This window comes from Canis lupus, chromosome 27 (genome assembly GCF_048164855.1).
Source record: "Canis lupus baileyi chromosome 27, mCanLup2.hap1, whole genome shotgun sequence".
Lineage (NCBI taxonomy): Eukaryota > Metazoa > Chordata > Mammalia > Carnivora > Canidae > Canis > Canis lupus.
The window spans coordinates 6,400,634-6,415,012 of NC_132864.1; the positions used below are offsets into that span (position 1 = coordinate 6,400,634).

The 14,379-nt window shown below is 40.6% G+C and overlaps 1 protein-coding gene across 1 annotated transcript in view; it reads right to left on the reverse strand.

Moving 5' to 3' along the window:
* Positions 1–1,260: 1,260 nt before the first annotated feature.
* The window catches only part of LOC140619845 (uncharacterized), a 64,093-nt gene continuing 50,974 nt past the window's right edge, over positions 1,261–14,379 (reverse strand). The window contains exons 7-10 of the mRNA XM_072803769.1: positions 11,912–12,001; positions 9,230–9,356; positions 8,763–8,858; positions 1,261–5,206 (exon numbers count right to left, since the gene is read on the reverse strand). Of these exons, the coding sequence (XP_072659870.1) occupies positions 3,744–5,206; positions 8,763–8,858; positions 9,230–9,356; positions 11,912–12,001 (1,776 nt within the window). The 3' untranslated portion in view covers positions 1,261–3,743. The remainder of the gene's footprint in view (positions 5,207–8,762; positions 8,859–9,229; positions 9,357–11,911; positions 12,002–14,379) is intronic.

Genomic DNA, 14,379 nt, shown 5'->3' on the forward strand with positions numbered 1-14,379 from the left:
ACTTCTTACTGTGTGACTTGGGGCAAGTCACTGTGAATTAAAAGTGGAAGTAGTACACAAGAACAGCATCAATGCAGAAACTAAGTAAGATGGTGCATATAACTTACATGTCACTACTTGTTTTCACAGGAATTTATTTTCTTACCTTTGGATCCTCATTTACACATAGTACCTGTATCACTTTAAGATAGGACACAGGGCAGCCCCGGTGGCGCAGTGGTTTAGTGCCGCCTGCAGCCCAGGGCATGATCCTGGAGACCCTGGATCGAGTCCCACGTCAGGCTCTCTGTATGATGCCTGCTTCTCCCTCTGCCTGTGTCTCTGCCTCTCTCTCTCTCTCTCTCTCTCTCTGTCTCTATGAATAAATAAATAAAGTCTTAAAAAAAAATAAGATAGGACACAATGATGACATAGTGGCAGAGAGAGGACGTTCTTCAAGGGAAGTCTGAGTGAATTTGGTACTGTGTATTTATTCGTTATATTGGACTGCTTAATTTTTAAGATCCTCTAAAAAGTCCCAGACATTACCTTGCTTGAGATCTGCGATACACTTGCTGGTTATTTTTCATATGAAGCTTCACTAACTATGTAAATTGGGGCAAATTAACTAAAATTTCCAAACTCTAGTTCCCTTAACCATAGGGGTAATATGTTCCTCATAGGGTTATAGGTGGAAATAATCTATTTTATTAAAGGGCTTAGCAGATTGGCTACCTTGTATTAAGCTGTCTACAAAGATGAATTATAAAACCAGCAAATACTAGTATTGTTATTAGCTTTCACTTGGAGCTGCAGATTCTCTGGTTTCCCAGAAATCCCTGGTTTTCTGAATATTTTCAATAAATCAATTTTATTGAGGTAAAACCTACAACAATCTGGATCCACTTCAAATGTACAGTCTGATGAGCTGAACAGACAAGTACAGTCATGGAACCACCACCAATCAAGACAGAGATCATTGTCAGGGTTCTCTGCAGTCTCATCTCCTGTCAGTTACTCTCTGACCCACCAGCAACCACTGATTAATCTGCTGTCAAATTCCCTTATCAAGGTTTTAGTAGCTTATTTATATATGAAAACTCAGGATAGAAAATACTCCCTTACTGAAGAACTGTTTTCCTAATCCTAAAAATAATGTATATTTGTTGAGGAGACTTTGGAAAAACTAGAAAAGTATAAAAAAGGAGAAAGGAAGAAAAGAAAGTAGGTTAACTCATTAATCTTTTGACAAATTTCTGTAAGAGTTTCGAGTAACATTCATTTCAGTTATTTACAATTCATTTATTTTTATATATTTGAGTTTACTCTATATTAACAATCATTTATCATGTTTTCAACACACGAGAGCATCAACATTTTCCTTGTTAACAAACTTTGTTTGCATAATTTTAATGTCTGCATAATATTCCATGACACAGATACACTATAAATAACCATTTTGCTATTATACACTCTATACTGCAAATTCTGCACCCTTATGTTTTAGTAATCATCCATAGACATTTCTCTCTTCCTAAAGTCCTTAGTGTGTTCATATTAGTAATGTTAGTAGTAGCTAAAACATGTACTACTTGTGTGCCAGGCACTGTTTTAAATACTTTATACACATTATCTCAACTTAGTCCACAGAACAACCCTCTGAGGTAGATACTAGAAGTACCTCCATTGTACAGCTGAGGAAAATTGAGCCATAGGTTATCAGGAATTCTAAGAGGCCCAGGTAAGGGGCTACTCTTCCGCACCCATAAAGAACCACTGCTTATCATGAAAACGCATTCTGATAGTATATCACACATGGGATTGGTATACATGTACCATGGAGAGCAATAGTAACTGAGGGACCAGCGATCTAGTTCTGGGTCTGACTTCACTCAAAATGTGAGACCTGCACCAACTTCCCTTATCTCAACTGTATGAGGAAGAATACAAGTTAAATGGTCTCATGTTCCCTGTGGCTCCCAAGTCTCATGACACTAACAATCACTTCTAGATTCTTTCTGGGACATATCAAGATCTTTGTCCTTTTGGGTCTAAAAATATTTACCATTAACCCATCAATCATTAAGCACCTAACATATATCTTGTCTGTTAGCAAATGGCAAACAACAGTTAGTCCCTACAAGCAGGAGATCCATTTACAGAATGAAACAGAGAATTAAAACAGATTCTCTTTCTAAATCTTTTAGGGTCATGAACTTACCACAGAATCTAAGGATTAGGCTCCTCAACCTAGAAAAGAAAACCTCTGTACAAACAATATGATTTTGCATACAATACTAAAAGTCAGTTACTGATCCTCAGAAATTAGTTTATACACCCACTATGGGCAGTGATTTCCTCAAGCTGCTAAGGGCGATGGAAGTAAGAGGGAAACATGGCTGGGAAGGAAACAAGAGCCCCATGAGCTCTTACTTAAAACAAGCAGATTTAAATTCAAAGACACACACCAAGGTGGGCCAACGACAGTAACACCGCTGGCAATTGTAAAGCACTTACTATATATCAGGCACTATTCTAAGCTGTTTATGTGTTTACTCACTCAACACCCACCACAGTCCTACAAGATACATATTACCCCTAGGTCACAGAAGAGAGTATCTGTGAGTTAGGTTCAGAGAGGTTAGACCACATGCCCAAGCTCACTTAGCGGTTAAAGACAGAGATGGAATTTCAACTTGGGTAGTCTCACACAAGCTTATGCCTTCAACCACCACGTTTCCTTTATAAAGATAAGAAACTACCTTGAGGGAGGGTGGCAAGGCTATCACATGAGCATGGCTGCTCTATGTATGGCATGGGTACCAGGTCCCAAACAGGTCCTTCCCTGGGTGCTCAAATACCTAATCTTCCCCTAGGTCCCAATATCCAAAGAATCACTGTTTTTAAGTTCCCAGAAGTCTTTAGCACCCTGTCTCAAAGAGTGCAACTCTAACTATGACCCAAAACAATGTGGAATGTTGACTGCTAGCAGGTAGTTCTTGAGCATCTTGAGTATAGAACAGAAAAAATGAATATCCTTTTTTTTAATATTTAAAAATGCCTTCAAATTATCAGAGTAACATGGGATAAACTATGAAACTCACTCAATCCCATTACCTAACAAATCAATTCTGTTTTATTTATCCATAGATACTTTTCCAATCTTGCCCACATGCAAATATATTTAAAATAAGTACCATTACTAGTACATGTGTTCTTTTTTCTGCCTTATAAGCATTTTCCCTACTGCTAACCAAAATGTGGTTTAAATCAGACATATAAATCAGAGTAAACACTACTAAATATCCCAGAAGAGGAGAAGTTAAAAAATGGTATATGAATTCACTGGAATACCATTTTCCACTTTTGTTACAATAACTGTATCAATTTTTGATTCTTTGCAGTAGCAACTCTTGATTTATCTTTCTGAAGAAGGTAAAAAAAGCTGGATAATCTCTCCACAACTCACCTACTTCATGGTTCCATGATTTTAGCATTTTAAGGCTTGGTCAAGAATGCTCCAAGGACAATTGCTTTTGTAGGAATTTGTAGAAAGAAAAGCTGATGTATTTGTGTACTAAACTGAAATCTGTGGGTTATTTCCCCTTCTAGGACCAATTCTCTAGTGCACAAAAGGGTGGCAACAAGATTGAAAACACTTCTGCACAGATTACATCTATACAGCTTCTCTCTAGAAACTCTAGGAGTTTCCAATGCAAAATGAAGTTATTGCTCTTCATAAAGAACTCTCCACATTCACTGTATTAATAAGAATTTCCTCTGATATGGTTGGTCTGGTATTGAATAAGGTGAGGGCTATTGACAAGTGCTGTCCCGCACTGGTTACATGTTGAGAACTGCTCTCCTGTGTGGGCTATTTGATGTACAATTAGTGGAGAATTCTGGCTAAAGATAATCCCACACTGATTACATTTATAGGACTCTTCCCCAACATGAACTCTCTGATGCTTAATAAGGTCGTTCTTCCGGATGAAGGCTTTCCCACACTGGCAACATTCATATGGTTTCTCTCCAGTATGAATTCTCTGATGCACAATGAGAGCAGAACTCTGGCTGAAGGATTTCCCACAATCGTGGCACTCATATGGTTTCTCTCCAGTATGGGTTCTCTGGTGGGAGAATAGGTGAGAGCTTCGACTGAAGCATTTTCCACAGTCTTTACACTCAAAGGGCTTCAGTCCAGTGTGAGTTCTGTGGTGCACCACAAGGTGAGATCTCTGGCTGTAAGACTTGCCACACTCATTACATTCATAAGGCCTCACTCTCACATGAGTTCTCTGATGCAGAATGAGATGTGTGCTCTGCCTGAAAGACTTCCCACACTCAGGACATTCATACGGTTTCTCTCCAGTATGAGTTCTCTGGTGCCTAATAAGCCTGGAGCTGTGAACAAAAGATTTCCCACACTGACTACACGTGTACAATTTGTCTCCTGTGTGAGTTCTCTGATGGGTGACAAGGTGAGAGAACCAGCTGAAGGACTTCCCACATTCTTTACATTCGTAGGGTTCTTCACCAGTGTGAGTCTTCTGATGTCCAATGAGGTGAGAACTCCGGCTGAAAGATTTTCCACATTCTTTACACTCATAGGGTTTTTCTCCAGTATGAATAAGCCGGTGCCTCGTAAGATTAGAGCGCCAGCTGAAGAATTTCCCGCATTCCTTACATTCATAGGGTTTCTCCCTATGTATACCCTTCGATATATCAAACGATGTACCACCAGCAAGAGAGTTAACAGGATCAGGGCATTTGTAGGACTTCCCTCCTGGCTGAGGTCTAGCAAACTGAATAAGGTGAATGTTTTGACAAAAGGTTTGACCACAGTCACTGTTACTTGCATAGCTTTCCTGATGACCACTAAAAACTAAATTATGTTTTAAACTTTTAGTATGTGAGTCATGTTTATGGAAATACTCTCTCAGTACCAGCTGAGTAGGAAGAAGACAGTTTCCCCCATGTTTACCATTGTCACAGACTCTTTCCTGAGTAAGTACTTTCTTTTGGGTAAATGTCACTTGCCTCAAATGTCTCTCCTGGTTTTCCTGATACTTGTCTAACTCGTCTTCACATTTCCAGACTTCTTCTAATGACAAATACCAAAGATCAGTCTTTGCAATTCCTTCCATTTTAATGCCATAGGATTGTTTATCTTTAGAAATGTTCTTACTGGAAATTGATGATTTAATTTCAACTGCAGTCTCCAAATCTGAAAGAAATGAGAAAACTTTGTGTAACTAAAAAAAAAAAAAAAAAAAAAAACATTAAGGTCTGAATGGTGAGATGTGGAGACCAAGTATGCAACTTGTAGAGAGTTGCTTATATGGCTGCCGTCATGGACAGTCAGAAAGGGCAGAATAAACAGCAAAGGAAAGGTGCTGGCCTGTGCAGTACGTAAGAAGTGCAATGAGGGCAAGGAGAAGACACAGGACTGGGTAGGACACACAAGATCAGATATTCAGTGCTGGAGGGCAACAAGGTAAATCTCATAGAAATGTCTGCATACCCATGATCTTATCTACTAATGACACAAGAACCTAACATATCTATTTGTTGCTAGGACCTTCTCCTGACATTCATTCTTCACACTACAGCCCATTTCACATTCCTAAGCCATGAATCCAATCACATGCTGAGGCAGTGTCTGTTGTTGATACCACCAAAGCACTACAGAGTGATGCCCAGATAACTGGCACCTCTCAGAAAGGTCCTGTGACAGACTGGAAAAGAAATTGAATTTAAATTATTGAGATACAGGTTCTAAATCGAAGCTTTAATGCTACTAGTGGTAAATTTAGATAAGTTGTTAAACCTTTCAAATATCACTTTGCTCATCTTTTATCCATGAGACACTATTTGTGGTATAAGACTATTGTTAAGTATTGTAAGGTGAATAATCATTATTAACATTATTCTGGTCTTATATTTTGATTCCTTTGTTCTGAGACATCAAGACTTAACAATTGGTGCACCTGGGTGGCTCAGTCAGTTAAGCATCTGCCTTCAGCTCAGGTCATGACCTTGGAGGTCTTAGGACTGAGCCCCACATGGGGGAGTCTACTTCTCCTTCTGCCTTTCCCCTCTGCTCATGTTCTATCTTTCTCTGTCTCAAATAAATAAATACAATCTAAAAAAAAAAAAAGACACTAATTGATAGGACTCATACCAAAGGACACTAATTCACACCCTAGCCCCTAACTCATATCCTCCGGGACATTTTTTGTCCTTTTGCTTATATTCGTGTGTATTTCTGCACATTATTTCCCCCAGTTAAAAGGCTATTTGCCTCTCAATGCCTTTTGGGTAAAATGATAGATTCCTTTTTTTTTAAATTTTTTTTTATTTTAAAGATTTTATTTATTTATTCATGATAGTCACAGAGGAGAGAGAGAGAGAGAGGCAGAGACACAGGCAGAGGGAGAAGCAGGCTCCATGCACCGGGAGCCTGACGTGGGACCCGATCCCGGGTCCCCAGGACCGCGCCCTGGGCCAAAGGCAGGCGCCAAACCGCTGCGCCACCCAGGGATCCCGTAAAATGATAGATTCCTAACCTAGAAAAAAAAATCCCATATTTTAAGTGATCTCTATGCCTAATGTGGGGCTTGCACTCATAACTGAGATCAAGAACTGGATGCTTGGGATCCCTGGGTGGCGCAGCGGTTTGGCGCCTGCCTTTGGCCCAGAGCGCGATCCTGGAGACCCGGGATCGAATCCCACGTCGGGCTCCCGGTGCATGGAGCCTGCTTCTCCTTCTGCCTATGTCTCTGCCTCTCTCTCTCTCTCTCTGTGACTATCATAAATAAATAAAAATTAAAAAAAAAAAAAAAAAAAAGAGCTGGATGCTCTACAACTGAGGCAGCCAGACACCCCCAAAAAACACTACTTACAAAGTACCACCTCTCCCTGCACAAGTGGGTATTCTATTCTTACTTGGTGTGTGCCCCAAATAAGATAGGTCAATGTCCTAACCTCCAATATCTCATAATGCAGCCTTATTTGGAAAGAAGATCATTGCATGTGTAAGTAAATAAAGTAGTACTGGCGCAGACTGGCACCCAATCTAGTATGACCAGTGTCCTTGTAAGAAGAGGAGAGGAGACACAAAAGATGCAAACTGTGGGAAGACAGCCATGGGAAAGTGGGCACATGGGAAGCCAAGGAACACTAACAGAGCCATGAGAAGCAAGGAAGGATCCTCTCCTAGGGGCTGCACAGGCATGTGATCCTGCTGACACCTTCACCTCAGACTTGTGGCCTCTGGAGCTGTGAGAAGATACACTTACATCACCCAGTTTGTAGAATGGTATCTCAGCAGCACCAAATTTTTTAAAGATTTTATTTATTTATTCATGAGAAACAGAGAGAGAGAGGCAAAGACATAGGCAGAGGGAGAAGCAGGCTCCATGCAGGAAGCCCAACACAGAACCCGATCCCAGGACTCTGGGATCACACCCTGAGCCAAAGGCAGGCACTCAACTGCTGAGCCACCCAGGCATCCCAAGACTAAGTTCTTAAGAGTGTACTGAAGGACTTGCCTTTGAGGCAGAAATTTGAGACAGTCACCTCTAAGACCAAAGGTAAGAAAAGTAAAAAACAGTTTATGGTATTTAAAAGTACACTTAAAACACAGTGGAAGCTGAGAAAAGGAAAGAACCTGTACTTGACGAGGGGTCATAAGAGGTTTCACAGAAGACAGACAACTAAGGCAGACAGACTTTATTCACATCACACTCAAAGCTCAAGATGCAGGGAAGCACCTAATACATGTGGATACTGGGGATCAAACAGAGGTGACACAGGTCCCCATGGTATAACTGGGCCACATTGGAGTCACATGCCTCACCACATGCCAAGGAGGCTGTCTGTATATGACAGACAGCAGCACCCAAAGACGGCTGGGGAGAAAGATAACAGAGGACTGCACTTACAAACACAGGTCAGGAAAAGATTGCTTCTAGAGAATAAAGACAACTTTCTATTTGTTTTTGTTGTTGTTGTTTTTAGAGATTTTATCTATTTGAGAGAGAGAGAAAGACAGCACAAGCAGGGAATGGCAGAGGGAGGAGCAGATTCCCCATTAAGCAGGGAGCCCAATGCGAGACTCGATCCCAGGACCCTGAGATCATGACCTGAGTTAAAGTCAGATGCTTAACCAACTGAGCCGCCCAGGCGCCCTGAGAGATTTTTGATGCATGGGGAAGTTGGGGAAAGGAATTTTGGGAATCCAAATAATTTGGATTTTAGTAAGATTAAAATAAAATTGGAATAAATTGAGAAAACATGCAATAAAGAGCTCCAGGAGTACAGTAAGAAAGACTTGTTTTGGGAGCAGCAGTTCTGAGGAGAAAGTAGTTAAGGCAGCAGGAACTGGCAAGCCCTCTGCAAATTCAGAGCAGTGGCCAGTGACAGAGCCCCATGGCATGGCTTACATGGAGATGCAGCATGAGGCCACGGGAAGGAGCCACAGGAAAGGAAAAAGGCAGGCAAGGAGGAAAGAAAGGACTGTATGACAAAGGAAAGAATTAGGAAAGCAAGACCAACAGGGCTGAAACCAAGCACATCAACAGAAAGGAAATTTTCATGAAGAACATACCTTTGTGTCTGAGTGCAAATGAAGTGTGACAAGACTGGTCATAGGGAAAGAGAAAGTAAAGAAACCTAGTCTTCTCTGCAGGAATGAGAACCAGTGACCACTATATCCAGGATTCCAGCCCCTAACAGCTCATCTGGACTACTGCCTGCAACACCTCTTGACTAGTGCTCACCTGGATGGGTCTCCCGGTGAATCACTCTCTCCACCAGCCATGGCTCTTCCCCCTTCTCCAACTGGAGGATCACATCTGGTTTGGGAAGCTGATGCCCTGTGCACAACAAAATATAAAGAACTGAACAGGGGTTGAGGAGCTCTGGCTCAACACAAAGGGATCCCAGATTCAGCCCAATCCCCAACCAACCCCAACTCCTTCTTAGTTTTGGGTTGGGGGGACTCTGAAGAGACAGGGGAGGCTACAGAGGGGGCTATTATATATTTTTTAAAATTCAACAAATCAAAAATTTTTTTCCCACAAAACCAGAAGTGAGTACAAAACCCTCTTCTATGCCACAAAGAAATTAGATCACTGACGCCAAGCTCACACTGTAATATATTTGCTTCAATCCCCATTACCTTTTGATCAATAATGAACCAAAATCATTGCAGAGAGATATCTCTGAGAATAGAGGTTAGTCTTACCCAAGGAAATCAGGTTCTTATAGTTCTCTAGCATCACATCTTTGTACATGATCTGCTGAGAAGAGTCCAGCAGCTTCCACTCCTCCCTGGTAAAGTTCACAAGTATATCTTTGAAGGTCACCAATGTCTACAACATAGAACAAATCTGTAATAAGCCAGATAAGATTAGGCAGACAGCATTGGGGTAGGGAAAGAGGATGGACCAGAATTTATTCCAGAACTGAGTAGCACTTAGGTTCTAGTCAAGTCCTAAAAGGAATGCCTATTAGATATATACTGTCCCCAAACCAGTTCCATGTTATGCTCTAGAAACTGTCAGAAAAACATTTATTTAAGATGTATTTATTTTAAAGAGCAGGGGGGGGCAGAGAGAGAGAGAGAGAGAGAGAGAGAGAGAGAGAATCCTCAAGCAGGCTCCCCACTGAGCGCGGAGCCCAACATGGGGATCAGTCCCTGGACACTGAGATCACAACCTGAGCTGAAACCAAGAATCAGACTCCCCAGAATTGTTATTTAAATCAAGTTTGTTGGGACAGCTGGGTGGCTCTGTGGTTGAGCATCTGCCCTAGGCTCAGGTCATGATCCCGTGATCCCGGGATCCTGGGATGGAGTCCCACATCAGGCTCCCCCACAGGGAGCCTACTTCTCCTTCTACTTGTCTCTGTCCCTCTCTGTGTGTCTCTCATGAATAAATCAATAAAATCTTTATAAATAAATAAATAAAGTTTGTTATAAACAGCTACAGCTATATTCGGACACCAAATGTTAATCTAATCTACATTTATTTTCTTTGAAATAAAGAATCTAATTCAAGGTAGAAAAAAGAAGGACAAAACAGTCTTTTGAGTTCAAGTACAACTTAATGATTAAAAGATTAACCTTGGGGTACCTGGGTGGATCAGTAGATTAAGCATCCATAGCTTGGTTTTTGGCTCAGGTTGTGATCTCAGGGTCATGAGATCCACCCCCATGTCCAGCTCCACACTCAGCCAGGAGTCTGCTTCTCTCCTTTACCCTCTCCCCCTGCTCATTCCCCCAGCTCACATACATCTTTTCTCTAAAATAAATAAATAAATCTTTAAAAGAAAGAAAAAGAGACCAACCTCACCATTTTCTGATCTAAAATAATTATCCAAAACATTTTTCCTCAACACTGGTAGGCATTTTTTTAAAATGGAGACTGACAAAAAAAATAGATACAGAAGCAAGGCCTTCATTCACAACATCAAAAAGAAATGCTGGATTACACACAGAAACAACACCTACTTGAATGAGGATTTCTCCTCAAAGACAATGAAGGTCAGAAGACAATGGAATAGTTTTTTTTTTTAAGATTTTATTTTTTTTATTTATTCGTAGAGACACAGAGAGAGAGAGACAGACAGACAGAGACACAGGCAGAGGGAGAAGCAGGCTCCATGCAGAGAGCCTGATGTGGGACTCGATCCAGGGTCTCCAGGATCACGCCCTGGGCTGCAGGTGACGCTAAACCGCTGCGCCACTGGGGCTGTCCAAATAGTTTTTTAATAAATAGTGAAAAAAGAACTGTCAATCCAGAATTTCTATCTCCAATAAAAACATATTTCAGGAATGATGCAAAATATACTGTCAAATGAAGTAAAAGAATGTGTCACTAGCAACCATGCTCTAAAAGATATACTAAAAGTAGTTCTTCAAGCAAAAGGGAAATGTTGGGATCCCTGGGTGGTGCAGTGGTTTGGCACCTGCCTTTGGCCCAGGGCGCGATCCTGGAGACCCAGGATCGAATCCCACATCAGGCTCCCGCCGGTGCATGGAGCCTGCTTCTCCCTCTGCCTATGTCTCTGCCTCTCTCTCTCTCTCTCTCTCTCTGTGTGTGTGTGTGACTATCATAAATAAATAAAAAAAATCAAAAATAAAAAAAATATAAAAAATAAAACAAAACAAAAAAAAAAAAACAAAAGGGAAATGTTACCAGAGAGAAAGTTAAAATCTCAGGAATGAAGGATGAACAACAAAAACAGTAAATATCTGGGTAAATAGACTAGTTTTCCTAAGTCCTTCAAAATATGCAGCACAGCTGAAAGCAAAAACTACAATATTTTTTGGTGGAATTTTCAATATACCAGAGGTAATACATGCAGGATACTCCAGGGGAAGCTGGGCTGACAAGGGACCCAGGCTCCCACCCTGGATGCTCCCAGAAGTTCCACCTTCATCTGAGCTCCTCATGCCTTGGCCACAGCTACCCTGGGGTAAGTACACAACTTGTGCCTAAGGTCCTCCCAACAGGTGCTCCCCATGGAGGCATTGTATAGCCAGCTCTGTATCTAGGACAAGCAGGGACCAGAGAGTCCCAATGCCCCAATATTCATAGTTCCCACACCATGTTTGAGGGAGGAAATGTGCTATAGCTTCATTCCCTAGTGTGGATGAAAGCATTTTATAAGAGTGCTCAATATCACCCCCACTGATGTCTGCTCATACCACTGTTAAACCAGCGTTTGTTTTATATGAAAGGCATATAAATAGTGTATAATACAAGAATAAAACCACATCTACAAATAAAGCAAACAAAATAGTGCTAGTCTCCTGGAGGAGAGTGTCTAAGATACTATTTCTGAAGTTCCTAGGCAAAGGAACTCCAGAACTTAACCAAAAAAGGATTCTCAGTTGGAAAACAAAGAAGACAGCCCAACTTACACGGGACTGGGCAGTTAGCGATTCAGCTTCCATGACTTCCTTGTTCTTGATAATGCTTTTCTGAGTAATGGAGATCCTGAGAAGGTGAAGCTGGAGAAAAGAAAGAGACATGAGGAAAGTCAGCTGTGACAGGGGGGTTTCATGAATCAACCCAGACTCCCTCATACCCGGCTGTGTATAAGGCAAACACCCACCACACAAAGGGGAACATCAGAGATTATCCAAAATAGTCTACACTGTCTGAAATTCCTAAGAGTAGGAAGGAAAGAGTTTGTAGATTGATATTTTCCCCCTTAGAGTTCCATGCAAAATTTCATTTGCAAGTTAATGGTGCTGCTACAAATCCTTTTTTGAGGAAAGCAAACCAAGACACAGAACCTACCTTGATCTAACACCCTTACTTTACAGATAAGAAAACAAGTGTTTTCTTTGGCAGATCACAGAAGGGAAGTAAGAGATTGGAAACGCAAGAAACCTATGATGTGCCATGACTGCCTGCAGGTGAATGGTGTCTCATGGCAAGGAATGTAGGCAGTCTCTAGGAGCTAAAACCACACTCAGCTGACAGCCAGTCCTATCTTCGTCCCACAGCCACAAGTAACTGAATTCTGCCAACAATCAGAGCTTCCAAATCAGAACCCAGGCCAGTCAACACCTTGACAGCAGCTGTTGGATATCTGAACAGAAAACCTAGCCAGAGTGGGTCAGACTTCCTTCCACCTACAGAACTGTGAGCTAGGAAGTGGGGGCTGTTTGAAGCTACTAAGCTTGTTACACGTGAATAGGAAACTAGAACATGATCAATTATCTGTTAAAGATACTTAAATGATAAGAAAAATATATTTACCTATGTAGTAACCATCGCTACTGCTTTCCTGTAGATCCAGATTTCCACTTGGTTTCATTTCCTTTCTCCCTGAAGGCCATCTCTTAACATTTCCTGCAATATGGGTCTGCTGGTAATAAATTCTTTCAGCTTTTTAAGTCTGACAGTATCTTCATTTTGCCTTTTTTTCTAAACAGCTTTACTAGATATAATTCACATACCAAACAGTTCATCCACTCAAAGTATAAAATCCAATGTTTTTGGCAATTATATTATCTTTAAAATTGTTGTAGTAAAAAAATAACAAAATTTGCAGTCTTAATTATTGCTAAGCGTACAATTCAGTGGCATTAATTATGTTCATAATATTGTACATCACTAATAATTCCAAAACTTTCTCATCACCCCAACGGAAACTCTGAAACATTAACCAAACTCCCTATTCCTGCATCCCCTCAGATTCCAATAACCTCTAATCTACTTTGTCTCTGAATTTGCCAATTCTAGATAATTCATATAAATGGAATCATACCGTATTTGTCCTTGTGCATCTGGCTTTTGTGACTCCACATCATGTCTTCAACGTTCAGCCATGCTGTAGCATGAATCAGAACTTCACTCCTTCTAATGGCCAAATATTCCACTTACGGACAGGCCACATTCTGTTTGTCCTTCTACTGTTGATGGACCCCTGGATTGTTTCCATCTATTGGCTCTTGTGAACAGTGCTGCTGTGAACACTGGCATAAAATTATCTGCTCGAGTCCCTGCTTACAATTCCTTCCTGTTTGTACCTAGAAGTAGAATTGCTGTGTTATATGGCAACTGCATGTTTAGCTTTTTGAGGACCCACAAAACTATTTTCCACAGTGGCAGCATCACTTTGAGTTGTGATGCTGAGTTCCAATTTCCCCACATACTTGTCAAAACTTGTTATTCCATTTTTAAAATGATTATAGCCATCCTAGTTGGTATAAAGTGATATTTCACTATAATTTTGATCTGCATTAATTAGTGCCATTTGCATACCCTTCTTGTAGAAATGTTTAAATTCTTTGCCCATTCTTAAGTTGGATAGTTTGTGTTTTTGTTATTGACTTGTAGTTCTTTATATACTCTATTACTCTATATATGAACACATGTATTTAAGTATATATAAACATATTTGTATATCCTATATATATTAAGCCCTTATCAGATATACAATTTCCAAATATTTTCTCCCATTTATTGTCTTATCTTTGTTGTTTAAATTATTTTTGAATTTATAATTCTAATTAGAGTAATTTTTCCTTTTAGCACTTTACATATATATTTCCACTCCCAATGCTCCAAGAATTACATGAGTTTTCCAGTCTGGCTAGTAGTTACAGGTAGCATTCCTACTGGGGATTTACCCCAAAGATACAGATGCAGGAAAAAACCGAGACACCTGCACTCCAATGTTTATAGCAGCAAGGTCCACAATACCCAAACTGTGGAAGGAGCCTCGGTGTCCGTCAAAAGATGAATGGATAAAGATGTGGTCTATATATACAATGGAATATTACTCAGCCATTAGAAACGATGAATACCCACCATTTGTTTCAATGTGGATAGAATTGGAGGGTATCATACCAAGTAAGTGACAGTCAATTGGAGA